Below are 27,016 nucleotides of genomic sequence, written 5' to 3' on the forward strand. Positions count from 1 at the left end.
CGTTCCAACAACGCGTGACGTGTCAACAACGCGTGACGTTTCAACAACGCGTGACGTTCCAACAACGCGTGACGTGTCAACAACGCGTGACGTTCCAACAACGCGTGACGTGTCAACAACGCGTGACGTGTCAACAACGCGTGACGTGTCAACAACGCGTGACGTGTCAACAACGCGTGACGTTCCAACAACGCGTGACGTTCCAACAACGCGTGACGTGTCAACAACGCGTGACGTGTCAACAACGCGTGACGTTCCAACAACGCGTGACGTGTCAACAACGCGTGACGTTTCAACAACGCGTGACGTATCAACAACGCGTGACGTTCCAACAACGCGTGACGTTTCAACAACGCGTGACGTTTCAACAACGCGTGACGTATCAACAACGCGTGACGTGTCAACAACGCGTGACGTTTCAACAACGCGTGACGTATCAACAACGCGTGACGTTCCAACAACGCGTGACGTTTCAACAACGCGTGACGTTTCAACAACGCGTGACGTGTCAACAACGCGTGACGTTTCAACAACGCGTGACGTGTCAACAACGCGTGACGTTTCAACAACGCGTGACGTGTCAACAACGCGTGACGTATCAACAACGCGTGACGTTCCAACAACGCGTGACGTTCCAACAACGCGTGACGTGTCAACAACGCGTGACGTTTCAACAACGCGTGACGTGTCAACAACGCGTGACGTTCCAACAACGCGTGACGTGTCAACAACGCGTGACGTTCCAACACGCGTGACGTGTCAACAACGCGTGACGTTTCAACAACGCGTGACGTTCCAACAACGCGTGACGTGTCAACAACGCGTGACGTTTCAACAACGCGTGACGTGTCAACAACGCGTGACGTGTCAACAACGCGTGACGTTTCAACAACGCGTGACGTGTCAACAACGCGTGACGTTCCAACAACGCGTGACGTGTCAACAACGCGTGACGTGTCAACAACGCGTGACGTTCCAACAACGCGTGACGTGTCAACAACGCGTGACGTTCCAACAACGCGTGACGTGTCAACAACGCGTGACGTTTCATCAACGCGTGACGTGTCAACAACGCGTGACGTTCCAACAACGCGTGACGTGTCAACAACGCGTGACGTTCCAACAACGCGTGACGTGTCAACAACGCGTGACGTGTCAACAACGCGTGACGTTCCAACAACGCGTGACGTATCAACAACGCGTGACGTTCCAACAACGCGTGACGTGTCAACAACGCGTGACGTTCCAACAACGCGTGACGTGTCAACAACGCGTGACGTGTCAACAACGCGTGACGTTCCAACAACGCGTGACGTGTCAACAACGCGTGACGTGTCAACAACGCGTGACGTTCCAACAACGCGTGACGTTTCAACAACGCGTGACGTGTCAACAACGCGTGACGTTCCAACAACGCGTGACGTGTCAACAACGCGTGACGTTTCATCAACGCGTGACGTTCCAACAACGCGTGACGTGTCAACAACGCGTGACGTTCCAACAACGCGTGACGTGTCAACAACGCGTGACGTTTCATCAACGCGTGACGTTCCAACAACGCGTGACGTGTCAACAACGCGTGACGTTCCAACAACGCGTGACGTTCCAACAACGCGTGACGTTCCAACAACGCGTGACGTGTCAACAACGCGTGACGTTTCATCAACGCGTGACGTTCCAACAACGCGTGACGTGTCAACAACGCGTGACGTTCCAACAACGCGTGACGTTCCAACAACGCGTGACGTGTCAACAACGCGTGACGTTTCATCAACGCGTGACGTTCCAACAACGCGTGACGTTCCAACAACGCGTGACGTGTCAACAACGCGTGACGTTTCATCAACGCGTGACGTGTCAACAACGCGTGACGTTCCAACAACGCGTGACGTATCAACAACGCGTGACGTTTCAACAACGCGTGACGTGTCAACAACGCGTGACGTATCATCAACGCGTGACGTTCCAACAACGCGTGACGTGTCAACAACGCGTGACGTTTCAACAACGCGTGACGTTTCAACAACGCGTGACGTGTCAACAACGCGTGACGTATCATCAACGCGTGACGTTTCAACAACGCGTGACGTGTCAACAACGCGTGACGTATCATCAACGCGTGACGTTCCAACAACGCGTGACGTGTCAACAACGCGTGACGTTTCAACAACGCGTGACGTTTCAACAACGCGTGACGTATCAACAACGCGTGACGTTCCAACAACGCGTGACGTATCAACAACGCGTGACGTTTCAACAACGCGTGACGTGTCAACAACGCGTGACGTGTCAACAACGCGTGACGTTTCAACAACGCGTGACGTTTCAACAACGCGTGACGTATCAACAACGCGTGACGTATCAACAACGCGTGACGTATCAACAACGCGTGACGTATCAACAACGCGTGACGTTTCAACAACGCGTGACGTATCATCAAGCGTGACGTTTCAACAACGCGTGACGTATCAACAACGCGTGACGTTTCAACAACGCGTGACGTTTCAACAACGCGTGACGTTCCAACAACGCGTGACGTATCATCAACGCGTGACGTTTCAACAACGCGTGACGTATCAACAACGCGTGACGTTTCAACAACGCGTGACGTATCATCAACGCGTGACGTATCAACAACGCGTGACGTTCCAACAACGCGTGACGTATCAACAACGCGTGACGTTTCAACAACGCGTGACGTATCAACAACGCGTGACGTTTCAACAACGCGTGACGTTTCAACAACGCGTGACGTTTCAACACGCGTGACGTTCCAACAACGCGTGACGTATCAACAACGCGTGACGTTTCAACAACGCGTGACGTTTCAACAACGCGTGACGTTTCAACAACGCGTGACGTTTCAACAACGCGTGACGTTTCAACAACGCGTGACGTTCCAACAACGCGTGACGTATCAACAACGCGTGACGTTTCAACAACGCGTGACGTTTCAACAACGCGTGACGTTTCAACAACGCGTGACGTTCCAACAACGCGTGACGTATCAACAACGCGTGACGTATCAACAACGCGTGACGTTTCAACAACGCGTGACGTTCCAACAACGCGTGACGTATCAACAACGCGTGACGTTCCAACAACGCGTGACGTATCAACAACGCGTGACGTGTCAACAACGCGTGACGTTTCAACAACGCGTGACGTTTCAACAACGCGTGACGTTTCAACAACGCGTGACGTGTCAACAACGCGTGACGTATCAACAACGCGTGACGTTTCAACAACGCGTGACGTGTCAACAACGCGTGACGTTTCAACAACGCGTGACGTTCCAACAACGCGTGACGTATCAACAACGCGTGACGTTCCAACAACGCGTGACGTTTCAACAACGCGTGACGTTTCAACAACGCGTGACGTTTCAACAACGCGTGACGTTTCAACAACGCGTGACGTGTCAACAACGCGTGACGTATCAACAACGCGTGACGTTCCAACAACGCGTGACGTATCAACAACGCGTGACGTCACAATAACGCGTGACGTGTCATCAACGCGTGACGTGTCATCAACGCGTGACGTATCATCAACGCGTGACGTATCATCAACGCGTGACGTATCATCAACGCGTGACGTATCATCAACGCGTGACGTCACGACGCACGTGCCCCTGCGCGTTGCGTGATGTCGTAACCGCGGGGGAAACATCGGCGGCGTCACCACAATGGCGGAAAGCGACGCCCAGGGCGATTGGTAAACATGGCGGTGCGCGGGGAGTGTTGGTCACTTTGTGGGGAGCTCGGCGCGGACGTCGCCGCCTCAAGACGCGCGACGAACGACGCCGGGGGCCGACTTTGAAAGCATTTTTAACCAAGTGACGGCCTCGTTTCAACTTTACAATTTCCACGTCGCTTAAGGAATTCCTCGGCTCGGCAGCATCTTCGCTATTGGCCGGACTCCGTCACGTGTCTGTCGCGGACCAATGGCGTGTCGCCCTCAGCCGCGACTGCTTGGCGCTCAGCCAATCGTCGCGCTCGTACCTTTGAGTCCGCTTAAGCGGACTATGAAATGTGACAGTTATTTTAATTCAAAAATACGCGTTTTTAATTGCACAGAGAGAAAAAAAGTTCTAATGCCTATTGTACCATTTTGCTTGCCAGCGTGTGCATCGTATAATCGCACTGGACATGCTAATTTGTTTTTTGGGATTCTGCGCGGATGGTGCGACCCACCCCTTGCGGCCTATGCGGCGCTACCGGCGGAGGCGAGGGGAGCTCGGCGGGGAGATTAGGCCAGAGCGGGGTAGCCCCGGGGGATACGTCCATTGAACATTGTGTTGACACGGAGATAAGGTTCTGGGAGTCTTATCATCACATCATCATCTCGACATATCATCATTAGCATCTCATCAGCCAGTGCGTTTCGTTATCGTTTAAATCCTTGAATGATTATATCTTGTTATATACATTTTCCATCATCATTCCATCATGGTATCATGTAAAAATCGGCTAATCTTCAGCATTTTGTTTTCATTACGTCGTAATAATATTCTCACTCGGGTCGATAAAGTATTCTGTGATGACAGTGCAACTGTTTAGGCTGGCAACACACAGGTTTATACTTCAATTGCTTCCCGGAAATGTACCGATCGCGCTGTCGTCAGCTGTAAAGTTCACGTCGAAGACGACGCGACACGCAAAGCCGGACACTCCGTGCGAGTTCGTGTCAAGATTCACATCTAGAACATCAGACGACACACAGTGCTGCTTGTGCCTGCCAGTGTGGTTAGGCACTACTCCCACCTTGCAAGACTTGCGAGTACAACGTTTGAGTCCGCGAGCTTTGCTTTATGCGACACGTGTGCATCGTTGCACATATATATCTCCCGTATTGATTTGCATGATAGACAGTTGAACACATTTTTGAATGAAGTTGAGGGACGTACGCATTGTAAGGTGCCTCGAAGTGGCACATTAACAAAAGGAATAACTCCCCAAGTAGGAATTTAACATCAGAGTTGTGTTGCCTCCGAAACGTCGTGATTTAGAATTTTATTTTTATTTTATTTAAATGTTTTCATTTTATTTATTTTTACCTACGTGACTTTACCGAAAAAACCAAAGAGTATGAATCCTTGCAGTCACGAAAGTTTCAAATCTAGAAGGAATTAAACATTTTCATCATAGCGTAGCCCAACGGGTGTTTGAAAAGGAAAACGATGCATTTTTAAAACATGATTCTAACTCTTCTTGGTTCTTTCGGTAAAGTCACGTAGAAGGGAAGTAATAAAATAATACAAATAAAACATAATAAAATAATTCTCACGACGTTTCGGCCACAACGCAAGCAGCCGTCCTCAGGTGAAGAATGAAACACCACCATCATTCTTCACCTGAGGACGGCTGCTTGCGTTGTGGCCGAAACGTCGTGAGAATTATTTTATTATGTTTTATTTTTATTATTTTATTACTTCCCTTCTACGTGACTTTACCGAAAGAACCAAGAAGATGAATCCCTGCAGTCACGAAAGCTTTAAATCGAAATTTAACTGATTCTTACTGCTATACCAAGGCAAACTTAAGTTTTCAGGGTGCTCCAAGTTAAACAATGTTATCCTCTTACCTATATAGAGTTCTGTTGGGTCCAAAGTAGTTATAGGTGTGTCCATATTAACAAACCAAGCACTGCACATGGACACACTTTGAGGTTTTCAGTGTGCTTACAGCAAATTGTTTCTTGTAGTTTGCATAGTGGTTTATACGATTATGTTGAGTATTTGATTTACTGGTTTTATGCTTGATGGTCATGCGCATGGTTCTACAGAACGTCTCATTATGTTCAAATTTAAACAAGTTGTAGAAAATTGTGCAAACATGATGATCTAATTCATAGCATAACATTTCTATGGTGGTTTGTGGTGGTAAAATTAGGTGTAGCTTTCAATGTATTTTGCGGTGAGTTATTTATGTCACGTTAATATTTATCACACAAATACCAGGCTAATAATGAAAGGCCCCCAATGAAAGTTTTTTTTTAGAAAGCACTTTGTGACCGTTCTTGCAGAACTGTCTGATATGAATGAATATGGGCGCTGCGGTGGTGAGATGTTAACTACCTCGCCAGGTATACAGGAGGTCGTGGGTTCGATCCCGACCCTGACAGTGCCTGTATATTTGGAATTTGTTCTCTCCCCGTGGTCGCGTGGATTTTTCCCAGGGTACTCCGGCTTGTCCCTCCAAATTTAGAATCAACATGCGTTTAGAGTATTTGGCTGCTATACATTTCCACGTGATAAGCCACTTTGTTGGACTATCATTTGTGGCCAGGTCGCTTCCGAAAGAAAGAGCTATATAGCTCTGTGGGTTTTACCTGGTAAAATAAAAATAGTAACAAAAATGAACGCTTTATGGAGTGGTGCAATGTTGTGCTTTAGGTTGACGGAGCTCGAGGACTTGCTCTCGGGTGGAGCAGGTGTGGATGTGGAGACGTTGAAAAGCCTCCTGCACGGACACCCAGTACCCGCACATCTCCGTGCCCGTATCTGGCAGGTCTGCGTGCACTCAGTACAAACTGTTATCTGTCAAATTGAAAAAAACACATTCGCTCACTGCTGCACACAAACTGCAAATACTCATAAACCACTGCATGCACACAATGAACGGTCATATATCACAAGATAACCTTAAAGTGATGAGTGATGGTAGTGGATTGGTTTCACACAGTAAAATAACTTGCTTGATTTAGCGGGTCGGGTTTACCAAAACATATCCAAATGAATGTTTTGCCCACTGAACTATTTTATGAATCCTTATATGTATGGGTCATAATTACATATGACATGGTCTCCTCTGTGTGATGTGTATACACAGGCATGCCTGGGTGTGCGTGGACCGGCAGATGCACTGGCCTCGTGGGATGGGGTATATGATCTGCCTGAGCAGGAGACCCTTCATGCCGACTGTGAGAGACTTATTGGTGAGAATCTGACCATTCACTTTCAACTTTTGCCTCTATGGCCTCACCTCCAAACTCCAGATGATCCAAAATCCCACTGACAGACACTCATGATTGACATCTGCTCATGAACAGAGTATACATATATGCCTCATGTTTTCCTTTATTGCGGTATCTTAACATGCGGTTCCATTTAGATGCTTTTTTCATTCCAAATCTTACGTTGTCATTTGTTTTCGTGTTTAGTTTTTCAACTGCATGCTGTGTGTGGTTTTGTGTGCTATATACACTTCATAAGGTAAAGTATATTGTGTTAGGTATGTGTAATGTAGTGCGTGTGGTCAGTGCAACATTGTGTTGTTGGAGGGTATATCTGTGTGTGTGTGGTTATTCTAATGCTGTGTGTGGTTTTGTACCACTTTGTGTATCAGTGTGTGTAATGTGGTGTGAATGTGTTTGATTAGTTTATTGGTGTGTGCGTTTAGTGCAATGTTGTATGTGAGTTGGTGGCGAGTTTCGTTCTGTGTGTGCGTGTGGTACGTGGAACACTGTATGGCATTAGTGAGTGTAACTTGATGTGGATGTGTTTGGCCGGTGTGTGTGTTGTGTGTCCACGCAGCCTCGTTACCCGACGAACAGGACAAGGGCTCGCTCTTGAGCCTGGCAGAGGATGTGCTCACGTTCTGCGTCAAGTCGCGCGGTGTGCGCTACGAGGCGGGATCCGGTCTCGTGCACCTCCTTGGGCCGCTGCTCACACTCAACATGACGCGTGCGCACACATACGGCTGCCTGTATGCGCTGCACACGAAGTACACCCCCAGGTAAGCTGCACACCGCTTACACGCACACTCAGGTGGGTCCCATGTGGGCATCTTCGGGAGTTGAATTGAAGATGCCCAGAGTAGCAGCAGCCCATCGTGAAAGCTTTACAGAAGAAATGTGAGCCCTATAAGAAAACATCACAAATTACTTCTGTAGTTACTTTCATAGCATTCATTTTCCACGCATTTTACTGGCCCTGCAGAAACTTTTAATTTGAATGGAAATAAAATGACGCTATTTAATAATTAGAGTTGTAATAAGCGAAATTAAACTAAAAATATGGCGGTTTTTTTGTGCAGTCACTGGTGATGAGACTGAGAACATCAAATCACTATACTTGAGATCCCAGTTTAATCATGGGTTCAAATTTAGTTATGGGCGGCTGGCCACCCACAATCAAACCCAAGGTCTCTGTGGTGCCAGCTTGGTGAACTGGCATCGTATAAGTCCCCTCAAGCACCTGGTCATTTACCAACAATCTGCTTCTGATTAATGGGTGTATCATTTCGTGTACACTGACCATGAACATGTTGTGTGATGTCCAGGGATGGCCTACAGGCTGTGCACGCACTGCGGTTGCTGCTCCAGTACCATGAGCCACGGCTCTGCTCCTTTCTGGAGACAAAGAAGATTTCACCCGATGCCTTCGCACGCACATGGGTGCGTGCGTGCACGTGCATCGCGTTAACACAAACCGCTTGCTCGCACGCAAACAGAAAACATCTCGCTCACCGAAAAACAATTGCATACTTTTAAACATACACACAGCCTACGTAAATAAAGATTCCTGTATATTCATAATAGACATTAACTTCAAAAAGGCATCTGTGTGCATCTGTTTGTGTTTCTTTTGTTGGGCTTGGTATATTTTACATGTGTATAAATCTATTCTAGTGAAGTATGTAGATGCATTCTTTTTAATCAGTGTGTGTGGCAGTATGCGTTTCTATTTGTGGGAGCGGTAGTGTAGCGGTTAGCGCGCTGCGCTACAAACCTGGCGACCTGCGTTCGTTTCACGCTCACGGCCAACACCAATGAAGATTATCTGAACTGGTCCTAGGCCTCCCCTAGGTCGACTCAGCCTCAGTTGAGTACCTGGTGCGATGTGTAAACATTGCCACAAGGGGTCAAAGGCTGTCGGGCATGGTGCTGGCCATCCACCCCCTCGTGTATCTTGCCGGCCTTCATAGGTGCTCGCTAACAGCACTTGCCCCAACAGTCTGTTAAGGCTATATGGGGATCTTTGTTTCTGTTAGGGTCATATTCCTGTGTTTTACGATGTGTCATGTGTCCACGTGTGTGTGTTTGCATGCAGCTGGACAGCTTGTTTGCCAGCATCTTCACGGTGCCTGTTGCTATAACGATGTGGGACATGATCCTGCAGCTCAACGACCCCTTCCTCGTGTTCTTCCTCATTCTCGTCATTCTCGTCAATGCCAAGTACGTGCAGCGCGCACCAATCGCGGCACAATTGACACGGGAAGAGAACACGTGAGACGCAGAATTAATGTACGGTGCACATTAGCGACGACCCGTTACTCATTTCCTCTCGGTGAGTCTTGAGACTTGCTAAGAAGAATTGATAAGCGTTTCTCTCGAGTGAATGCACTAACTATACTACCAAGGATGTCTGTGACATTGTTTGCAATGATACCAAGTCCTTGAGGAATGAATGTCTGCTTTATGTCATGTGACACACACGTGGGAATTCCATGCATACTCTACCAAACAACAACTTATAGGCAACTCTGACACCCTGATTTGAATGTTGGTTTGGACTTGGGAAATATTCTTGACTCAGTGGGGTTTCAGAATCTCAGAATTTCGTGAAATTCTAGTTGGACTCTTGCATTGTGTATGCATGTATATCACGTATGTCACAACGAAGCACGTGTGTGCTTGACATGAGCCTTCATTACTTGTTACTGGTAGGAACCTCCTGGTTACACCAGCCCACAGGGGATTATTGTGTCCGTCCGTCGTGCAGGGAGGGGCTGGGTGGGGTGGGAGGGGCTGGGTGGGGAGGGGCTGGGTGGGGGGATGGGAGGGGTGGGGCTGGGTGGGGAGGGGCTGGGTGGGGAGGGTGGGGAGGGGCTGGGTGGGGAGGGGCTGGGTGGGGAGGCTGGGTGGGGGGTGGGAGAGGTGGGGAGGGGCTGGTCACCCCGTGGTGCCCTTATAAAAGTCAACGTTTAACCTACTCATACCGGCTTGTACCCGCCCTCACAGTCAGGCATATTTGCGGAATACACCACGCCGCCGTTGACCCTGGCGTGTTGAGTTGAAATTGCATTTAGCTTATTTATAAATGCAAATTAAACGTTTCAAATAATACATTTCATATGCGAGTGACGGCTTGCAGAGCGTTGTGGGTCGTCCAATGATGCTGTGTGGGTTTAGTGTGATACTGTTATAGTGTTGTGCTCATGTCAACTCTACTCAGTGTGGCATGATGGCGAGTGTAATGCTTGACGATTGTATGGGATTACGCGTGATTGTTGGCCATGCACACGCGTGGCAATTAGTGTTTGAGCTTTTGCTTAGACATTCCTTAGGGCAACTCAGCTAAGATAAGCACCTTGGCAAGAATACACGAAACAACGGCTCAAGAGTGAAAATTACCCTTAATTTGCGGTCAAAATATAAGGGGATGTGTTTTCGCGAAAGATGCTTTATGAAACCCAGCCCATGTGTGGCAGTGTGTTAACTTTAGCGTTGGGGAAAGAGACAGGAGATTTGTCCTAGACATGCCAGCCTCCTACATATTTGCTGTTTTTCGTCTTGAATAGATTATTGCGAACAGCATGTGCCTTGCCTCATGAATCTGTTCAAACTATGAGGATAATTTTTGTATGCAATAGTATGTATTTTTTAGTTCTATACAGAGCTCTAGTACAACACATACATGGGTACCTTCACTCAGTGTCAATACCAGTCAGAATTGGTACATGTATTGGTATTAGGCTTGCCACCACGCCAACGGTAGATGCTTATAGTAAGTGTTTATTTGATAGATTACAGTATGAAATAGATCAGCTGATGTGGTCGGCACTTATATGCTAATGCTGAATGGATGAATGTTGGTGACTCTAATCCAACGTGTTTTTTTTGGTATTAATAGGGACTCTGACAGCTCTGATGTCAGCAGGATAACAAGGAGATATTTGTTTTGCAGGGAGAGTGTTCTAGCTCTTCAGGATGGAAGCCGAGAAGATATTTTAGGTGAGCTTTGCACGCATATAGTTCACAAACTTAATTTATTGCCTGCAGTATTGATTCACTTTTAATCGGTGCCAGCATCTCAGGTTTTTTGAGGCTTGATGCCCTCAAAATTGAGTTCCGTGTGGTGAATGCTCACTGTTCTGAAGTTAAGTTGACGAATCCGAATATTATTCGGGAATGGTTGGCTAGCTAAGATAAATTCACGTGACACCCTTCTGCTGTGGGTGGAGAAGTGAAGCCTTCTTTATGGGATTCTCCTTTGTGTGCTTTTATACTGTGTTTATCCCATGCTGTGTATGTCTCCCTATCTTTCTTTCTGCCCACGCCCGCTGTTTCCATAATCCCTACATGCTCCCACTCCCTGTGTTGCCGTGTGGAACACTGACGTTTGTGCTTCATGCCCCACAACGTTTTCTTGTCTCCCTGCAGCACTACTCCAACAGGCTCCGTGTGGCTTGCAGGAGGATGATATTGAGGACTTCTGCTCCCTGGCTCAGTACTACATTTCACGCACACCCATCTCCTTCCGCAAGGTGCGTCTATCGGGTGGGGTGCTTTGGAGTTTGTGCGTTTGTGTACTGTGCCTCTTGCGCACTTATCCGCTGCTCCAATTTGAGTGTATAGGGCGCTGCGGTGACGGGATGTTATCTCCCTCGCCTGGTATGCAGGAAGTTATGGGTTTGATCCTGAGCCTGAGGCTTGTTTTTTTGGAGTTTGCATGTTTTTCCCGTGGTTGCGTGGATTTTTCTTCAGGTCCTCTGGTTTTTTCCCTCCATGTTTAGTAACGTATTTGGCTGCTCTAAATGTCCACATGATGAGACACTTTGTTGAGCTATCATTTGTGGCCAGGTCGCTTATGAAAAAGAGCTGTATAGCTCAGTGGTCCTTACCGCTAAGATAAAAATAAAATATGGGGGTGTGGTGTTTGTGCATCAAGGCGGTGGAATGGCCCAGCGGTGAGTTAACGTCATGTTCGTGGCGTGTTGCCCGATGCGCAGGAATTCCAGGCTGTGTTTGGTGGATCGCTGGTAGCGGTGAGGGCTGCAGTAGGAGGAGGAGCCTCGCAGACCCTGTGCCTCCCAGTGAGCGCCTCCGAAATCCTCAACTCCAGCGCGCACACCAATGGGGTAATGCGCGGCACATCAAGAGGACCGCGTAGGCCGGGGTTCGGTAACCTGCACCATCTCGTATTCAAATGCATTGCGGCTTTTTAAATTTTGAGGTTTTTTTTTAACCGAATTCGAAATAAATGTCTCTTCTTGTTATTTTGGTTTCCAACCCCTGGCCTAGGCACTGCACACTTATTTTCACCACTGGAGTTCCCATACACAAACATCACCGTGGGCAACTCGCTCTCAGCCAGTGGTTAAAAATTTCACAACACAATGTGATCATCACCTGCACAAAACTTCATCATCATCAGCTACGATCAATCCACTGGTGGATGAAGGCCTTCCCCAGCTGTTGTCATCTCACCATCTTGCGATACAAAGATTCATCTCGCAACTGTGTACCAGCTGATTTCATCGGCCCATCTCCACGTTGGACGTCCTTTTGAGCATGTTCCTACTTTTGCCTGCCACTCCGCCCTTAGTCTCGACCACCATCCATCCTCTCTTCTCGTGACGTGTCCCGTCCCCTTGCTCATTTACTCTCTTAGCTGTCAATATGATGTCTCTAACATGCGTCGGTACAGTACATGGTGTGCTGCATGTAGTATGCGGTGTGCTACGCCATGCGTGAGTGTGGTCGGTGTTTGGTGACGGTACAAGCGGTGTTTCGGTGTGTCATTGCAGGAGGGTGTACGGTTCTTTGTGGTTGACTGCCGACCTGCTGAGCAGTATAATGCAGCACACTTGTCCACCGCCTTCCACCTCGACCCACACTTGGTGGGTACATCGGATCGCGCAGTCGATGTCTTAATGGCTGTGCAGTGTGTGGGTTTTTACGGATATACATCACTAGTGTAATGATGCTGTAACCAGGCCAGGTGGCGCTGTGGGACAGGATGTAATTCACAATTAACGAGTTGTTGGGTTAAATCCCAGATGATTTTGATGAAGCTGGTTCCACTTTGAATCCAACATTAGGTTGTCCGATTGAGAGACTACTGTCAACAATGGGAATATCGAATTTCCACCACTGGCTCTGAACTGCCAATAACTATTGTCTGATTGGTTTATGCATGTTTGTCACCCATCCAAGCTCGATTCAAGCTCATCCCTGCTTCGCTTCCAAGATCTGATGAGATCGTACACATTCTGGGCGATTTGGTCATAGGCAGTGGCGGTTAGTGTTGGCCTAATGCTCGCTAAGTCTCTGGCGCGACTGCGCGTGACATCGTCTAACGCCAGCCTGGTGGGACGTCACGGCGTGTGACGGGGCGCAGATGCTGCAGAACCCGTCCGAATTCGCCGTGTCCGTGCGGGCGCTGCTGGAGGCCCAGGCGGTCGCCATGGCAACAGGCTCGGTCGCTGGGGGCGAGCACTTGTGTTTCATGGGGTCCGGTAACCATGGAGACGACGACGAGATGTACCTGCACATGGTGCTTGCTCACTTCCTCCAGGTGAGTCCACGAGTGTTGGAGGTGTTGTGTGTGTGTGTGATGTTTTTGGTGTGGTTGAGTGTGTGCTTTGGGGTGTTGAGTATTGTAAGTGTGTGTAGCTTGGAGTGTCGTGCAGTGTCTTTCAACTTGAGTGGTGCATATTGTGGTTGTGTACAAAGGTTGAGGCGTAACGATTCGTCCCATGTGCGCGTCAATAAATTGCCACGATTTGATTATTTTTCTAAATTATTGTGGTGGAAATAACAGCTGTAAGCTGTCATATTGTGAACCCCTTATGTAAAACATGCGGATATAAAAATATTGATTCTTACAAACATGAGGAGATGCTTCATCACTTAAGAATCGGTATTAATCGATGCATCATTATAGCTCTCGTAAATGGGCAGAGTGTGTGGTTTGGCATATTTTTTTTGGTGTGGGATATTATGTTTCGGGTGGTGTATGCGCTGCATGTATATGGGTTACGGCTTGTGGTTCAGAGTGGTGTGCGTGGGTGTTGGTTATAGGGTGGTATGACGTGGCTTTCTATGAATGGTATTTGCCACGGTGTAAAATGTATTGTGTACATTATGGAATGTGTGGTTTTTGTCGTATTGTGTATAGTGCGAAGCATGCGTGCGTGTGAGTTTCTGAGTTGTGCGTGTGTTAGGTGTACAAAGTGGTATGCGGGGGCATGTACGGGGCAGTAAGGTGGTATGTTTGGTGATGTATGTGGTATGTGGTGTTGTTTGGTTCGAGGTGTTGAGTTGGGTGGTGAGTACAGTGTGGTGTACGGTGTGTTTTTTGTGAGTGGTTTGTATGAATTAGAAGGCTGGAGTTGGTGTATATGGGGATTTCTTGGTGTAATACGGTTTGGTGTTTACGTTTTTGGTGTCGTGTGTATAATTTGTGGTTTGGCGTCTTGTGCGTTACATGGTATTGTCTGTGTTGTGTAAGATGTGGGGGCGTCGCGTGTGTGTTTTAGAGTGGTGCGCGGGGTCACGGTGTGCGGTTAACGTGTGCGGTAGTGTTTATAGAGGAACGTGTGAGGCAGGAGTTTGAATGTATTTTGCCGTCTGCTTTTTATCTTGTTGCAGAAACACAAGGAGTATGTCAGCATAGCACGTGGAGGATTCAGGGGTGAGCTCACGCAAATATCGACCTGCAGCACCTCAAAAATAGAGAGCGCAAATAAGCACGCCAAACTAAACTCACAACATGAAATACAGGGGCATCTTACATATACGACATGTCTTGTACATCATTTATTTACATTGCACCACGGAATATACCACACAGTGCCAAGTAAAGATACTTTGCGTGATCAAGGCTGAAGGATTCGTCCGTTTTGCACACGGTTGGGATTTTGATTTAAAGCTGTTGTGAAATGTGATTGAGCAAAACAACTTAAATTAAGAAAAATATTCTGCTCTTTTTTGGTTTCATTCTGGCAAATATACTTTTGGGCTAAGTTGTTTCTAGCAGACTAAAATATATATTAACTTGATATACATAATTTAATAATCTAACATTATTTCCTGTTGACTTTGGTTTTTGCATGATACATGGTGGTGTGATTTTGGTTTGTGAAGTGGCGTTCACTGTGTGGATTGGTTTGGTGTGGTCCGTGAGATGCGTGATTTTGGTTGCCCATGCAAAAGAGTCGGTGTTGCTTCACGCCCCTGAACTGATGAGTTGCATTTCCTGTGTAATTACGGGGATACTCACTGTGGCTTGCTGTGTACGGTGACGCGTACACGATGTGCAGCCGTGCAGCAGTATCTGGCGGACGTGCAGGTGGATGCGGATGAGAACCCCTACCAGGAGTGGATAACCAGCACGGGGCCTTCCAACCAGCATCTCTCCACGGTGCACACCTCGCTACACTGCAGCACCTTACAGGGCACTAGAGGACATGACAGGGCACTACAGGGCTTTGCAGTGCACTAGACGGCACTACATCACACTACAGGATACTACAGGGAACTACAGGGAACTACAGGGCACCAGATGTGTGGGCGAAACAGGCTTATCAGTATCCACAGATCCCACCGGTCCTTCCGGCCAACCAGGGGGTGACCTGGGGTGGCTGGAGGAACATGCCGAGTCAACTGCACCTGGGAAACAAGGAGGAAGTGTTTGGAGAGTAGGCCTCATGTTGAACATTGTGTGCGTGTCTTTTTTTAACCCTGTCCTCGCTCCTGTTTTTAGTGAGTTGTTTCCAAGTCCCTGTGCTTTTCGCAGTGTCCACATGCTGTACATCCGCTGTTCTAACTGTGCTACTCACATACCTTGTCTCTCATCGGCATGCTCCTGTTTGTTGTTGTTGTTGCAAACTCTTGTGTCGTACTCTGTCCTCATTCTTTTTTTTGTTCCACATCCCTTCATCCCTTTTGTTGTATCCTATGCGCCCGCTGCCCTTGCCTCCGTGTTCTCTTGCACGCCCCGCTCCGACTCCTTGTCTAACCAGGATGCAGGAGAGGCACCAGGGGTTTTGTCTCTGGTCACAAAGATGACGTCGGCGCTGCGCAGCAAGTCAGCCCAGGTGAGGGAGCGCGTCGTGGGTCTCATGGAGAACTCCGGCTCCCCGGGGGACAGGTGGGACACGGGGCACGGGACACGGGGGGAGGGGGGGTAGACAAATACAGGGGACGTGGCGGGGACATTGAGGCACCATGGGCTACGTGGCACAAGGCATGATAGGGTTTTTGGGAAATGCAGATTATGGTGGGTCTTAGCTATTTTGCGATATACTAGGTAGCAAGTGAGATGTGGGAGGCAGGTGTTCAGGAGGACAGGTGGACAACAAGGATCTTGGGTGTAAGGGTCATATGTCATCAGAACATCCGAAAGGTTACTCACGATAGGGGGCCATTCGGCTAATCTAGCTCGTTAAGCCAGGAAACCACAAACAAGCTGGAAGGCAGCCCGCAAGCCAGAAACTGGTGCCAACTGGCGGACAAGTGAGCACAGGCCATGGAAAGAAGTGGGCAGAGATCGATAAATTGGAATATAGTGGGGATATGGAATACAGTGGACATGGGGTATAAGAAACCCCGAGTTTGGTGGTGACATGGACAGGTTGGGTGGGCATGGGAAACTCGAAGCATCGAATACAGGGCAGCTTGGGCATAGACAACACCGAGCAAAGAGAGATAGCCACTCGGATGTGGGAAACAGGTGGCGCAAATGCAGCACGAGACAGTGCGGACATGAGGACAGTTGGGGTTTGATGCACGGCCACAGGTGAACACAGACCAGTGGGGAGTTAGAATACAAGTACAGGTCATCTGACCTTCCTCTAAAAGATACGATGTGGCCATGGGCTTCCAACTAGTTTTAACAATAACAAGATGTCGTGCGCTTATTGTTTGTGTTGCAATGTGTTGGTGTGGTGTATTGGTGGTGGGATGCTGCTTTGGTGATATAATGTGCCAATGCGGAGATGGTGGTTTTGGTGTAGTTTGCTGGTGTGGTATGGTTATCTTGCCCTATTGTTGGTCGTGCGTGATGATGCAGGCCAGGGTATGGCCGGCCGTACCGTGGAGTCAAACCCGTGTTCAGCATCGCCGACGAGGAGGAGTGTGAGAGTGGTACGTGGTGAACGCAGCTTGCCATGCGTGGCACACGGGACAACGTCAAGCTGGGATTGGGGTTCCCTTACAGTCCTATTTCTGTTGAGTCGTACTGTGGCAAAATAGTCAAATCGCAATCCTCAGCATATCTCTGGCACTTGGCTTTCGGCATTAACACTCAACCATAAGATACCCAGCTGTCTGGCCTTGCGAGCCTCCGACGTTAACAATGAACGTGAATCATAGAGGGTGGCAGTCTGACTGAACTTTATGCATGAACACTCATAACATTTCCATTGAACATTAACAGCGTATGTCTCGCACGCGTGCTTTACGTGCGTTGGTGCGTGTATGCGACCGCTGCGTTGGTGCAGACGAGATGGAGGATGGGGTGGTGTCGGACGATGAGCGGAGGGAGGTCGTGAGTCTGCAGACCTGGCTGTCCAAGCCGGATGTCAAGCACCACTTCCCCTGCACCGAGATCCGTGACAACGGACGCACATACGCATGGTGCAGACTCTCGCTCACTCACTTGGTCACTTTTTTTCCCGCACCTCTGATAAGCACGGTTGGCTACGCACAGTGTGAAATAAATTAAACGTACATACATACACTCTCTCCCATGCACACGGCGACAGCTGCTTCTACTGTTTTCCCATATCACGCGGGTCATGGCGGATTTTGGAACATACGTTGATCGGTCCGGGTTGGTGAACGAGGCTATAGAAAGCATAGAAGTATAGTACAAGGTTTTATTTTGCTACATTTTCCTACGACAGCCCACTTCGTAGCCCACCAAGCCCTATAACAACCTCTTAGTGCACGGTAGTCACCTCCAGTATAAATACATATTCTGATACTAACTGTGCTCAGCCCAACTTAGCTTCTGAGATCTCACGAGAACAGACACAGGTTTGTTCATAGTCTGATTATGATCATCCTGCATTAATCTATACGCACATTATAAGTTAACACTCCTATTGTCAGTTTTTATGAACCATCTTCATGATCACCTTTATAACACCGTCATCTGCTTTCCCCACCTCCCCTCTGGATTTTTTATACTCATCCCGCTCACTTGCAAAAATGTACAAAAAAAACCCTCGTCTCTCCAAAGCCACCCCAAGATTTACATATCCCCCTATTTGTTAAGGAGTGTGTTACTGGTAGGAACCTCCTGGTTACACCAGCCCACATGGGATTATTGTGTCCGTCCGTCCATTGTGCATCCAAAAATGGGAGGGGTGGGGCTGGGTGGAGAGGGGAGGGTGGGTAGGGGCTGGGTGGGGAGGGGCTGGGTGGGGAGGGTGGGGGGTGGGAGGGGTGGGGCTGGGTGGGGAGGGGCTGGTCACCCCGTGGTGCCCTTATAAAACTCAACGTTTAACCTGCTCACGCCAGCTTGTGCCCGCCCTCACAGTCGGCCATATTTGCGGAATACACCACGCCGCCGTTGACCCTGGCCATTGACTGAGCAACCCAACGTTCCTACCAGCTCCCTCCGCAGGAATGTGTTTAGACATACTCTTTGGGTCTTTCGGGCCAAGTCACGTGAATAGAAAATAACAGATCACGACGTTTAGATCACAACACAAGCAATCGTCATCAGGTGAGAGCTGACCTGAACACGATTACTCTCACCTGAAGACGATTGCTTGTGTTGCGATCGAAACGTCGTGACCTATTATTTTCTATTCACGTGACTTGACCGAAAGACCCAAAGAGAATGAATTCCTGCAGTCACGAAAGCTTTAAATCATGTCTTTAGACACTTTATAAATCCACAGTGTGTTGCTTTGTATTTGGTTGTCACTGCAAGTCTCTACCAGGGCTGATTCAAGTCCATGGTGGGGTAGTGAAGCCCGTGTGACTTGCTGCAGCATAAACACAGATGTGTGTGTTCAGGTAAATGGCTGCCCCAAGATTTATTTTCATAGCTTTGTAAATTTGAGCATCAAAGCCATTCGCAGCTCTTAGCGAGTGGTAACAGTTTTTTATTCCTGCAGTGAGAGCCAGTCGTTCCATAATGGGACCACCATTCACTTCCCTTGAAAGTGGCCAGTCCTCCACCACAATTTTGTACTCCTAACACCCAGTCACGTACACAACCGTTATTTCATCGAGCACCATGATGGCAGGGTAGGTGTCGGAGTTAGGGGATGTGAACAATCACTGGGTAAAACAAGGGCCCCGCTGTGACCACAGCTGAACGATTCTGACTCTTTAACGCGCCACTCGCAAACCCTCGCTCGCAAAACCGCGTCTGTGACCGCTTGCCCCATTTCCGACGTCCGCAGTCATCTGCTGGTGACGGCCACGCACCTGTACGGCCTTCGAGAGTTGGGGAGCCGGGGCGGTGGCGGGGCCGATGGCGCGTGCATCGTGTCGCGCCGCGCCCTGAGCTCCGTGCTCAAGATCACGTCCAAGAAGAGGCGGCCTGAGCTCATCACCTTCAAGTTCGGCGTCGCCGATGGCAACAACCTCACGCTGCACGCCACCGACAGGTGAGGCTCTCCGGGGGCACGGCTCGCGCCTGCGGGTCGGCACTGAAGCGAAAACAAACTATTTGTTATTTTACCAGGTAAGGCCCACTGAGCTATGTAGCTCTTTTTAAGAAGCGACCTGGCCAAGTGGCTTACCATGTGAAAATGTATTGCAGCCAAATACTCTAAACGCACGTTTCTAATTGTGGAGGGAAAAACCTGAGGGCCCGTAGAAAAATCCACACGACCACAGGGAGAACATGCACACTCCAAATCTACAGCAGCAGGCGTCAAGGTCGAGCCCACGACCTGTATACCAGGCGAGGTAGTTAACATCTCCTAGCCACTATAGCCGTAACACACGAGCGTGACGACACACGGAACGTTGTACACGGGATAACGCACGCTGGAGATGGTGCGTGTAGCTCCTTATACAACCGGCAAAGTGGTCTTGTGCATAGCTGGAAGAAGACTTCTGCTGCTATATGTCCATATTGGGCTTGATCCACAACTCTCCTTTCACGTGCTGACACCTTCACATGAAACCCTTCAGAATGTGAAATTGTCTTTGAAAGCCACAAAGTGGCATTGTCCCCAAAGTTAAGGTGTCGCAGAGTGCACGTGTCCTGGCGCCCCCCCGCATCCCGAGCGCCCCCGAGTCCTTACACGTCAACGCGTGCGTTCCCGCCTTCTCACGTAGCCCTCTCTGTGTCCCGTTGCAGGTACCTTATCCCTAATGCCGGCGAAGCCACCAAACTCGTGAAGCAACAGATAATGAGGGTCCTGGACGCACTGGAGACTTAACCGCGGATGCTCACGCACACACCCACGTGTGTCACCTCGCACTTGTGCCGCACACTGGCACGTGTGTGAGTAAGCACACTTCACTAAGCACACACACGCACACTATTCATTCACCCATACTTTGCAGCCCCCGCAGATGCCTACAGTTTCAATCGCCGAGGAACCTTCGAAGGCCAGAGACCTGCCACTCTTTTGCACAAAATGCCTGGGGAGGCAATTTCAGCGGCAAACTTTGTAGCCGTCAATAAACGCTTCGGGAGGGTGAGAAAGGCACAGGAAGTGTACGCAACTCTCACTAGTAAGGATGAGCCACACTCCAGGAACAATCAGAAGTGCAATAGGTCGTTGTTTGTCTCCCTATTCACATGAGCAACGGGGTAGCGCTCATCTCAATTGGCAGCCCCCCAGACTAGTGATGGAAAGTCAACATTTCCATGGAGGGTGCCAGTGACGTTGGTACAAAGGACCACTGTTGACGTCCCACAAAGTGGGTGTCGAAAGTGGCTTGCGTCAACTGAAAAGGAATAATGGGCCGAGAGAATTCCCCCCTACCCCCAACCTGAGACGTGAGCTTGCAGCCTTCCCATTGTGCATTGTGCTCTGAGCAACGAATACTACCCAGCTAGATTCAACAAGCCGTTTCCACAGCTGAAATTAACATAGCCTAAAAATTATTCCGAGTGTGGAACTCCATCATAAACTGCTAAGCCACTCTAGGAGGGGGGGGCGGAAATGATGGGGGGAAGCCTTGTAACCTCATCGGAGGCTCTATAAAACTATAGTTAATCAATGTGTGCTCCGAATAATCATTAGTGCAAGGAAGCAATGGGATGCAATGTTACTATTTCAGAAACAGTAATCAGAATCGTTTCTAGACGAGAAGCTATTCGATGATCTTATGCAGCTCACTTTTCACAGATGTCCAGTAGCTTGCAGAGGAGCACTGAACATGGCATTGCGTGCACTTAGAATGGTGGGGAAATCATGTTCTACAGAGGGAGGAAAAGGTTAATCTGTTCACGTCACATCCTTCACAACACACAGTTTACTTTAATTCCTTATTTAACCAGGTGACAGCACGGTGAGATGCATCTAATTTAGCGAGGGAGACTTGTATTTGTGTCACAGTGAAATCGTCTCCCTGGACAAAAATAACAATGGATGGGGGTGGCTCTCATCTCCAGTGGCGGCACCGAGAAATTGATGGAAATTCCGCTGTTTCCACAGCGAAGGGCCAAACTCCCATTGGATGATTGCTGTTTAATTTCGGATGGATTCTACAGATGGAGCCAACCGCCAACTTGGGTTTGAACTTGCGATTGCGAGTTCGCGTATTCTGACCACGACACCACCTGGCGGCGTATAACGTATTTATAGAGGTGCATATATTTTGTTTACATTCAATTGTGGGTACTTTGCAGACTTGGGAATCGGGCTATGATAAACCAGCACACAATGCGCTTTTCTTTTTCTGAAAGTTATCGCAGGGTTCTTTTAAAAAGTATGTTTTATGGGTACACGGCACTCCCTTCAACTCCACGCAGACATTGCCTCGCAGCAACAGGAAATTAATGTGGCCTCCGCGTAACCTTTTTTGAAGCACGCATTTGCACTCCATACTGTACACATTGCATCCACGCACATGTAAAATATACCCTCTTAATTTTATACCCCTGATGACACGGTCAATAAAGTACGTGCACACAATCAACATGTACGTGTGGCACGCTTACTAGACGTTAATGGATTTAATGTATCAATTTGTTTGCAAAAATACTGTATACCATTGTCAATAGATTCCGTGTATCTTCCACTACCGGAATCGACACCAGTCTCTTTGTTATCGGCGTCATTGCTGCTGCTTTATATCATTTTGTCTTCATCATCATCAAGCACATTGACACCTTCCATCACCATCGCCTCAAGTCGCCAGCGCATACACATTCCCCTGCCTGTCTTGGGTGTTGTCGTGGTTGCAATTAATAAGTCAGATGCAATAAAACATTATTCCTTGAATGTGCAAGCGCCTGGTCCCTTTGTGCAGCCTTGCCTGAGGATACGGTGGAGAATTGTGGCCGAGTGGGCAAGCTTGCAACAATATATATTTTTTATTCTTAACATTGTGCTCTTGTTTACCCTGGGAAAGCTTCACTTGAGTCTTTGTGACTTTTCAGGAGGGCCCTGCAACGTTTTTTTTGTTTACAGTCGTTGACAATGGTTGCGATGCATAGTTCCAAATTAATGTATGTATCATGAACTTCTTTCGCGCCATACGTAGCCAACTGTGCTAATTGGAGGTGCAGATATTTAGGGTATATATTTTTTGGACTTTGATGCCGGCAAAAAAACGGCCTTCTCTTGAGAATGATGTCACGGGATCTTAAACGTCCACTGTGAAGCAGACGAGCGAGTACTTTATGGTTAATGCACCCGCAAAATTAACCAGGGCGGCCGCTAGATTCGAACTTTGAACCTTTGCAACAAACGGTGAATGCCCTCCCCGCTGGGCCGTGTCGCCACCCTTGTGGAGTGTGACCCAGTGTGCTGTAGGTGGACTTTACCTGTGGGGCAGTACGAGAGTGAACACTTGTGGTGGAAACTTAAAAATTCTTGTGCCAGGAGCTCCAGATATCTTCAGATGTCCAATTTGAATCCGGGTCCTGCTGGTATTTGGTAATTTCCTTCGCTTGAATTCAAGTATTTATCAATATAGGTGGGATAGTTTTAATTCGTGTTATTCAAATTCGGTCAATTAAATTGGTAATTTGACAGGACACGATCTCAGGCATCTTGCCCAGAGTGCAGCTATCGTGGTGTGAGGAGGTGCGGAAGAGTGCGTTGATCATGGGAGGGTTTTGTTGTATCATGTTTCACCTCGCTGGTCATTGCGGGTTGGTGAAGCGGCGACCCAGGACCAGTTCAGGTATCTGCACATCTGTGAGAAAGAACTACGTAACCCATCGGATTCCTCCGGTCGAAATAAACAATCTGATTCTAATATCACTCGCCACTGATCTCAGCCGTGGCAGGGAACCGGTCCTGGGACCTTTTGTCCCTTCACAATGACCCCGTGGAAAACGAATTTGATCCATGGACAATTTCCCAAGTGGCTCAAGTGGCTGTCAGTGCAGTGACCTAAATGCCACTCATCCTATTTGTTAAGCAGCTTCACGAGTCGGTCATGGGCCGGTACACGACGTCACGAGGTGGAGGTTAAGTTGCTTCAATAGAAAGAGGGGTTGAGTGAGAAGAGCCTGAGATGGTTTCGGACATGTGGCAAGGTAGGAAGACTGTTGTGAGAAAGAGAGTGCAGAAGATGGAAAAATTTAGGGAAAGCTGAGAAGGAGAGTGACGAGGCCGCGTCAGTGGCGAAACGGGAGCGATGTCGAAGGGTCACGGTGGAGATTGTGAAGAGAGAGTTCGACAGAGGAGTCGGAAAACGGAACCCGCTTATTTGGGACATGCTCGGAAGAGGACGTGACAGGAAAAATTGGCCGGCAAACAATGGTAAGTCATGCCGGTTCCTCCTTCCGACATGACGATGTTTTCGCAAAAGGGAAATGGCAGTTGCCATCGGTTGCACGATTAATAGGTTCCATATCGGGACTTCTAAATCTTCACGCCGACCACTGTACATATTCATATACTGTACACACCTGCCAACGCTGAAGTGTAAATATCGCCACGTTTGATTGTAAACATCGTTCCCATCGGTAGTTGTGCGGTATAATATTTATCATGAATCTGGGGTTAGAAGGCTCAACGCTGGAACCTTAAAAAATGCCTTTACCCCCTCCCTTTGCTGAGTGAGAGTCAAAGTCCAGAGAGAAAAACAATCCAGGGCAAATAGAAATATCTTTCAAAATTGAAACGTGACCTCAAAACTCACCTGTCACCTCAGCACTAAGCAGCGAGATAGAGGCGATGAAATTCAGTACAATAAGTGCGCTCTTTAAATGCATTTTTTAAAATTATTATTTGGGCATACGTTCCGCATGATCAAATATTCTACGAACGGCAAACCATTGTTCCCTTTTACCAGAAGAGCGGTCTGAATTGTACGAATTGTTTTGTTATTACGGTCAAAAAGCCCTCAATTTCCTTCCTTGCAGTCATTTGTTTTATTCATATTCGTTCTTCGGAAAGCCCCGTGGCACCAGCTGTGGGGAAATAGAGCCACGGGGAAACTCAGCCACCACACGACTTGTAGATATGACACAAACCCATAATGCATTTGCCCATAGAGCACTGCGTGTGAAAGTCAATACCGGCAGAACTCCATTCCGTGTGTCAAAAACACAAATCAAATCTGAGATTGTTTTTTGTACCCATAACGCTGCACTGGCAAGGCATCCTGAGTTTGCGTTGAAAGGGGTCCCATGTTCTAAACGGAATGCTCTATTGTTTTATTTTTATTAATTTTAATTAAAGTTTTTACCTACGTGACTTTACCGAAAGAACTAAGAGTACGGAATGCTCTTATCAATAACATCAGCAACATTTGTTTCCGTCCAGAGGTCTGCTGCTTGCTGAAACACGCTGCTTGATAATGTTGATCTAATGTTGATCTGTGAAAAAAATAGCTTCGTAGCTCATCGGATTCCTCCAGCTTAAGTCGACATTTGTGACGATGTGTGACGAGGGGGGGGGGGGGGGGTGAGAAATGTGACATCATATAAAAATGCGCAACTTTAAATAAATATAGACAACACGTTCTACTTAATTAAATAGACTTTTTAATAAATGTTTTTTCCTACAACATCAGAGTGCAGCGCCACATTAAATACGCACTACAATGACAATAGTTTAAAGCGATTTGAAGCATGTTTATGGTTTTGGGGGGGGGGACAGAGCTTTGTGACGTCATATTTGAGGGGGGGTCTGACTTTTTGTGACGCCGTGTGACGAGGGGGGGGGGGGCAAAAATCGTCCAAAATCGCGTGACGTCATTTATGGACGGCCCATTAGGAACCGGGCCGCACAGCAGAGGGTGAGCGGTGAGCGAGCGAGCGAAGCTTCGTCATCTGTATTGACAGATGATGAACAGTCATCATCTGCATTGACAGATGATTCTAGATTTGAAGCTTTCGTGACTGCAAGGATTCATACGCTTAGGTTTTTTCTGTAAAGTCACGTAGGTAAAAATAAATAATAAAAATAAATAATATTTTTATTATTTATTTTTACCTACGTGACTTTACCGAAAAAACCTAAGAGTATGAATACAGATGATGAAGCTTCGTCATCTGTCAATACAGATGATGAAGCGTCATCATCTGTATTGACTGTATTGACAGATGATGAAGCTTCGTCATCTGTATTGACAGCCGCTCCCCATCGCTCGCATTGTCATCTGAGCTCCATCTCCTGTCAGATCAGCGGCGGCATGAGATTCTCACAGGAGCGCGAACCCGACTGTGTAAACTTGCGCATGCGGCGAGGGGTCTGGGTTGCGCGCTCCTTGTGAGAAGTCAGAATCCGACGCTTATTTGAGTCCGCACGTGGCCCGCCCCCATTATTTTATTAATTACCACTTCCGTCCGCGCCTCTTCCCCGCACTGCGCACTCGTCTCAGCCACAGTTTTGGTTCGCCCACAAGCTGCTAATCCCTCGCTAAAATGAGCAAAAAAACAAACGTCGCTGGAGAGCTTCTTTGAAAAGGTGGAAAGACCCAATGATGACCCCCCTCCCCACGCCGCCCGGTCCGTGAAAAAATCGTCTTCCACGAAACCGGTCCCTGGTGCCAAAAAGTGTGTGGACCGCTGCGTCTACGGAGCTCCCATCGTGTGCACGGTCACTTCCTCCACCTTGGACGCGCGCGATGCGCTGCTGTGCCGTCGATTCGTTTCAAACGAAGCGTCAATCTCGCGTGCCGAGGAAGAGTGGCTCGCTCAAGCCGAGGCAACGAAACACGCACGCACGCACACACAAGTCGGCGCAGCACGCGTTGCTCACGAAACCTACGTTGCTTGTACTTCTAGATTTGAAGCTTTCGTGACTGCAAGGATTCATACTCTTAGGTTTTTCGGTAAAGTCACGTAGGAAAAAAATGCTGCAAATCTGGCTGTGACGGTCCCACCTGATGACGGAGACTTGTGTTGCCTCCGAAACGTCGTGATTTTATTGTTTTATTTTTATTAATTTTAATTTCATTTTTTACCTACGTGACTCTACCGAAAGAACTAAGAGTATGAATTGCTTGTACTTCTCTCAATCCTGCCTTGCCTGGCACGTGTTCAGATCGTAAATGTTGTAAATGTTGTGGCTTGGCTCTCCAACACACCGGTGTGCTGTGCTAGTGACGAATTGGCCACGTTCTCTTTACGTGACAACCCTTACTAGTTGGCTGTGTCGGGTGGTAGCGGGTTTTAACGACACATTTATAAAAAAAAAAACCCTACTCAATTATGGCTAATATTGGTCGCGAAAGCGCACTGCGTGTTAAACCGGCACGTGATGTTGGCCAGTGCTGGCACCGGCATTCTATATCGATGACGAGAAGCAAACTCGAGCAGCACCCACCGACCTCACCCGACTCACACCCCACACCCACCCCCCCGGCAGATGACAGAGCGCGCCCATCACCACCCCAATCGCCACCACCGACAACCAGCGCGACCACCCCACGCATTTCTTCCTCGCGGAAGCACCTC

At 48.3% G+C, this 27,016-nt stretch overlaps 1 protein-coding gene across 2 annotated transcripts; it reads left to right on the forward strand.

Annotated features, from left to right (window-relative positions):
• The first annotated feature begins 3,581 nt into the window (after positions 1-3,581).
• Positions 3,582-22,379, forward strand: TBC1D23 (TBC1 domain family member 23). 2 transcript variants are annotated; one of them, XM_061559815.1, is made up of 18 exons: positions 3,582-3,717; positions 6,398-6,512; positions 6,834-6,939; positions 7,538-7,739; positions 8,286-8,400; positions 9,056-9,180; positions 10,859-10,959; positions 11,389-11,492; positions 11,958-12,086; positions 12,756-12,848; positions 13,349-13,525; positions 14,602-14,644; positions 15,273-15,373; positions 15,975-16,102; positions 17,024-17,097; positions 17,454-17,589; positions 19,374-19,580; positions 20,282-22,379. In XM_061559815.1, exons 1-18 carry the CDS (start codon positions 3,689-3,691, stop codon positions 20,361-20,363), a joined length of 2,067 nt encoding a protein of 688 aa, XP_061415799.1. In that variant the 5' UTR covers positions 3,582-3,688; the 3' UTR covers positions 20,364-22,379. The 2 variants fall into 2 exon arrangements, with proteins under 2 accessions (XP_061415799.1, XP_061415800.1); XM_061559816.1 differs by having other exon boundaries at positions 10,913-10,959.
• Positions 22,380-27,016: the final 4,637 nt, after the last annotated feature.

This window comes from Lethenteron reissneri, chromosome 26 (genome assembly GCF_015708825.2).
Source record: "Lethenteron reissneri isolate LAM-NWPU_2019-01 chromosome 26, ASM1570882v1, whole genome shotgun sequence".
Taxonomy (NCBI): Eukaryota; Metazoa; Chordata; class Hyperoartia; order Petromyzontiformes; family Petromyzontidae; genus Lethenteron; species Lethenteron reissneri.

What these genes read in the sequence shown, in the direction of transcription:
- TBC1D23 (XM_061559815.1), top strand. Translation starts at nt 3,689, where the DNA reads ATGGCGGAAAGCGACGCCCAGGGCGATTG. An exon ending in AAGCCGAGAAGATATTTTAG is followed by an intron (nt 10,960 to 11,388) that starts GTGAGCTTTGCA and finishes GTCTCCCTGCAG; the next exon opens with CACTACTCCAACAGGCTCCG. An exon ending in CCAGCGCGCACACCAATGGG is followed by an intron (nt 12,087 to 12,755) that starts GTAATGCGCGGC and finishes GTGTCATTGCAG; the next exon opens with GAGGGTGTACGGTTCTTTGT.